The sequence below is a fragment of the Fukomys damarensis genome, unplaced genomic scaffold (genome assembly GCF_012274545.1).
Source record: "Fukomys damarensis isolate Sample0158 unplaced genomic scaffold, DMR_v1.0_HiC HiC_scaffold_16, whole genome shotgun sequence".
Classification (NCBI taxonomy): Eukaryota; Metazoa; Chordata; class Mammalia; order Rodentia; family Bathyergidae; genus Fukomys; species Fukomys damarensis.
Genome location: NW_022900928.1, coordinates 5,064,826 through 5,070,151, shown reverse-complemented (window position 1 = coordinate 5,070,151; position 5,326 = coordinate 5,064,826). Strand labels below are relative to the sequence as shown.

Here is a 5,326-nt window from a genome sequence, read left to right as displayed (position 1 = left end):
GGTTTTTTTTTTTAAAGCCAGACTTAATATTTTCCAAATAAGGACCACCAGGTGCCTTTTCTTCCTCAAGACAAATCACCAGCTGTCAAGCTGCCGCGGAGTGAACGATCCAGTGTAACAAGACGACTTCGTGACAGAAGCCCGGGAGAGCTGTACGTAAGAGGGTCTGACCCACGCCGGGTCTACAGGTCTGAGCTCCAGCTCCGCAGGGTACGCGGCCGGCAGGCGGCTCCTTCACCTACCGGGAGCAGCAGCGCCGGGGCGGAGGCGGTGGGGCAGCTTCTCTGGGCGGCCCTGCTGCCAGAAGCCTAAGTAGGTGCTGACCCACAGAGGACAGACTGTGGGTTACTGCAGGAAAAAAAGAACTTACGCGACTTACTAAGTCTCCACACCGAAAAGGCTGAAAAGTTCCGAAGCTGTGGGAAGTGGTCATTCAGAGTAAAAGGTGGCTACACCCTGAAGAAAGCTAATGCAGCTGTAAGAAAGACTTCTCTGGGGTCACCCTCCCCTGGAGTGCAAGAACACAAGCACCACAATGATATCACAGGCTTCAAACCCACCGATACCTCTCTTTAATATACAAAGCTCTACCACAAACACCTTTAGTACCTGTACAATTCAATTAAGTCCAGAATTCTTCTATACTACTTTGGTCTCTACGTCTGAAAAGCACATCAATTAACTCTGAAGATGTACAACTGCACAACACGACCCTGTTAAGAAGCACATTTCGCGTGGACTACAGACATGCAACCATGCAACCCAGTGTTCAGTACCTAAGTGATAAATAACCATGCGTTTATCCGGAAACCACTGAAAACGGGGATCATCTTTTAAGACTCCGTGCTCACACACATGCAGAAAAAGGTCTACGTTTCGATGCTTCCTGAAGGAATGTCAGAGAATGCCCACTTTTCGATCCGTCATCTGCCTGTGTTACGGTACAGGCTTCCGGTCGGTCACGGTGGAAACGGACCCAACTCCCAGGTCCGGCCGAGCGGCTGCTCCAGCCCAGGCCCCTTCACGCCTTGCTCCCGTCTTCTTCCTCCGCCAAAATCCACTCTGGGCGGGCGGAGGGCGTGGAAGCCGAGGCCGGCAGCAGCCCTGTGTCTTCTCTGACTGTCGCTCCCACCGCACACGACTGGGCTCGGGTCTGGGCACGGAGGAGCCCGCCCCGACTGGCGTCCGAGTTTGTGACCCACTGCAGATTACAGACGGCCATCGGGATGCCAGCAACAGACTGGTCCTCTCGCCTCACTGCTCCATTAGGAAAGGACATGGATTTTAGCAGTGACTGCTTCAGGGTTTAAAAACTTACTCTTATAAATCAGTGCAAATGATCGTCCATTCCACGCCATGTTTAAATAAAAGTAAAAAACCTCACGCTGCCGAGTTCTGCTCTTCCGTGGGTCATATATATTACGAGTGTATTCAAAGTACAAAATGCAGTAGTGACGTTAACGCTGACGGTGTAATGGAGCACTACCCGTGAGACTACCGGGTGTAATTTCGTGGAAAATCGTAAAGAAATTTCACAGGTTAAAAAGAGTAAGCAAAAAAAAATAAATAAATAAAAAATGAAAAAAAACGGGAGAACTGTTACTTTTAATAAGTAGCCAAATGAGAACTTTTTTTCTTAAAAAAAGATTAAGAATGTAAAAGTACATCTTAATATTAAAAAAGCGTTTTTAAAAATCTATAACAACTTTATGACAAAAATCTGTATTTGAAAAAGGCCTGTAAAAACAGCAGGACAGAACCGTCCCGTCCAGTGACTCCGCCTGTCCCCCACCGACTCCAGCGCGGCCCGGAGGGAGGGACAGGAGGCCGGCGGCCGGACGTCGCACTAGGTCTGCTGCCTGCGCTTGGCCGAGCGCATCTTCTCGAAGCGCGACTCCATCTCCTCCAGCACCCGGGGCGTGTAGCGCACCACCAGCTTCACCTTGCCCTGCGCGGCCTTCAGCAGCTCCACCGCCTTCTCGTGGTGCTCGCCCTCCACGCTCTGTGGGGCGGGACGGGGCGGCGTCGGTGGGAGGTGGGGACCCTGCCGCCCGGCCAGGGGCTTCAGGAGCAGCCTGGGCCTCCCCGGCCCTCCTCGCCCCCTGCCCGACTCACCACGCCATTCACGGAGAGGAGCTGGTCCCCGCGCTTGAGACCTCCGTGCCTGTCCGCGATCCCGCCGGGAATTATCCGAGAGATGTAGATCGGGGAGTTCTGCTCCTTGCCCCCCATGATATTAAAGCCGAGGCCCTCTTCCGTCTTCGGCAGCTCCACCACGCGGGGGTGCGAATGCCCCTCGCTGGCTGCGAACGCAGCCACGGTGGCCTGGAAGGAACGGCATGTGGTCAGCTTTGTAAAATATTTTCTTCTTCTTCCCCATTTCAGGTATAAAAACCAAGTCTGAAAAACCAGACGCAAGTTTAAGTGTTTGTATTAAACAAAAACGCCAGTGTTTAGTTTGGTGAAACATTAACTAGCAATCAACTTTTATTATTTGCTAATAACTAACTCGAGAACGACTCACCTACCACAGACACCAGCGTCCTCCAAGCCATCGGGACCCACCCAGCTCAGTGTGCAGGAAGTGTGCAAACGTGCGTGCCCCGGGAGGCCGCTGGCGGAGGGGAGGGGACCGGGAGCACCGGCTGCCTGCTCGTGAGCGCCTGAGGCCACCCGGTCCAGCACAGAACCAGCAGGCGAACAGGACCCTCGCGCCCACTACACCGCGCGAGGCAGGGTCCTGCTCTCACCAACGCAGCACAGGTTGAAAGGTATCATACGTTGGTTTTCAGAACACATTTATTTACCATGCAGCTAACAGCCGGCTATTTCCACCGCTTAGGTAGGAGGAGCCCGGCGTTACCTTCGCGGTGGCGTTGGCCCTCACTTCGGGGCTGCTGCTGATGTCCACCGTCTCGTAGACGTGCTCGTACACCTGCCAAGCAGAGGCACCCAGGGCAGTGAGGTTTTAAGCAACGTTACTCAGCTTGGTAAAACATTTTCCTTTTGCCTCACGCTATTAGTACTCGCTCTGTAATCGTTACTGACACTTAACAAAAACAATTAAAAAAAGCCAAACACTTTTCTATGAAAAATTCCAGTACACGAGAGGAAGAAGGCCAAACGTTTTCCCGGAGCTCGTTTTCTGAAGCCAAAGCTGCTGTCGGCCAGCGCCCCCCGGGCCCATCCTGCCCGCTCACCTCACGCACCGCGGTGCAGAACTCGCTCTGGAGGACCCTCTGCAGCGCCTGGAGCTTCTGCGGCGGCACCTCCCCACTCCGCTGCAGCTTCTCCAGGAGCTCGATCGCTCTGCAGATGTCTAGAGACACACCAGAGAGAGACACACACACCCGGCTGGCGATCTGCTCCCGGAGCCGGAGGCCTGGCTCCCAAGGACGAGCAGACGCAGAGAGGCGGGGCTTGGTGTGCACGTCTGCGTGTAAGGGCGGCAGTGGAGGGCGGGAGAGTAACATCAGAGCACACTACATTTGGGGGATGAGAAAACAGTCCTGGTGTTACACAAGTACAGGCTTCGAAAAACAATCAGCTGCACACACACTCAGTGTCGGACACCGAATGGTCACAGGGAAGCGGGAGAGGACCGGGCTCGAGTGTCACAGACAGCAACACCGTATCGCTTCAGAAAAGCTGGCGGTATTCTGAGCAGCTTTCAGTCAATAAAAAAATCTCATTAACTTCGTAAGAAGCAGAGCCCTGAATCCCGAAAGAGACCTTGTTGGAGGGAGGTCTCTGCTCACTTCCCAAAGGAAATTGTGGGGCCTACACAGGTAGGGATGGTTCGGCCACAGACGCAGGCAGTGGCTGACAGCGCAAACGTTCTGGGAATGAAGACACGTGCAAGACTCGTGTGCTATTGTACTGCTTGTCAGGGTCTCTCTTGTGTTTTTTTCCTTAACTGTCTTTGCACCACAGGGTGCTCAATACACCTACTATTCTATTCCTTGACTTCTTCTGACTTAAGAGAAGAAGCTCCTATACATTATAACAAAGCCACAAAGGAGCACACTTTTTTTTTCTAGTTTAAAGTAATAAAAGCTTAAACTGATAAAAAATATTTGATCAACATACCCGGGGCTGCGGTGTAGCTCAGTGCTATGCACTTGCCTAGCCTGCGCTAGGTGCTAGATTTGATCCCCAGCATCTCAAAATAAATAAATATGAAACTCAATCAAGAAAAGATGAAAAAGAGTAAAACACTCTTTATCAAATCTAAACTATACCCTGTATGTGCTCACACTGTATTTCAAAGAGTTATATTTTGATGATTTAAGATCTCGTCTCACATGCACACTTGTTCTAGGACTGCTGGGAGTAGGTAAGAGTCAGCTGGCACCCTGAGTAAGAGTCAGACTTGATGAAATTTGACCTTCTTATCCCGCTAAATGGCCACTACTAGTAACTCTAAGGGTAAATCACACAGCCATGACTTTCAAAGCTAACTGGCAGAGGGTGAAGTTGCACTCTCTGCACCATCTGAAACTACACGAGACCGTCAACAACGACTGGAGGATCGTTTGAAGCGTACAGCTCTGCTTTCAAGTAAAAAACACGTACTCCTGTTCACACTCGTCAGCACCGTGCCAAGACGGAAGACGTCGCAACGTCGCAGTCTTAAGACTAACTTTGCACGTCTCCCCAAAGAGTTTCTACCATAAGATGATGCTTTCATCAAGGACCTGGTGGGCTGGAGAAACAACTCATTTATAAAAAAGGCTTCCAAATGGAGAACGCCATACGGAGCACACTAACGATTCTAAGTGCACAACTGTCTGTGGGAAGGCATGAGAAGTTACTCTATGTACAATGATTTAAAAAATGTATTTCCTTCTTAGAGCAGTAACATTCAGACTTTAACTGCACATGTTAATGTGTGAAAAATAACTTCGATCTCTATGCTAAGCTCTGCTTCCCAGTAGCGTCGAAAACGTTTACTTGGCACCTGCTGACTATTACCAATGACTGTTAATGCTGGTGTCAAAAGTAGCCTCGAAATATTTGAAGTAAAGAATTTGGGGAAAAAAGGGTGGGACAAGGGCCCTGCGAGCGGCACGTCCCAGGTGTTTGCACAGACTTTCTGATTTCTACACAGATTTCATTTTCCTGGAACACCTGGCTCCGGAAGCAACCAACCAACCTGTCTGCAACTGAAAGTAGGGTTCGTAAAGAAGAGACGTCACTGCGCCCTTAAGTGTCTCACAATCCGTCACCACCCCGGTTAGTTATGAGACCTCCGTCGTACGGTGGGTCGGCGGGATAGTTTGTGAAGCGCCCGCTCCGTCCCCAGGCGGGGAACCGCAGCTGGGGC

At 51.1% G+C, this 5,326-nt stretch overlaps 1 protein-coding gene across 1 annotated transcript in view; it reads right to left on the bottom strand.

Moving 5' to 3' along the window:
* Lin7c (lin-7 homolog C, crumbs cell polarity complex component) overlaps window positions 1–5,326 on the bottom strand; it is a 5,934-nt gene continuing 608 nt past the window's right edge. Inside the window, exons 2-5 of the mRNA XM_010640447.2 lie at window positions 3,201–3,319; window positions 2,864–2,935; window positions 2,116–2,325; window positions 1–2,002 (exon numbers count right to left, since the gene is read on the bottom strand). Of these exons, the coding sequence (XP_010638749.1) occupies window positions 1,847–2,002; window positions 2,116–2,325; window positions 2,864–2,935; window positions 3,201–3,319 (557 nt within the window). The 3' untranslated portion in view covers window positions 1–1,846. The remainder of the gene's footprint in view (window positions 2,003–2,115; window positions 2,326–2,863; window positions 2,936–3,200; window positions 3,320–5,326) is intronic.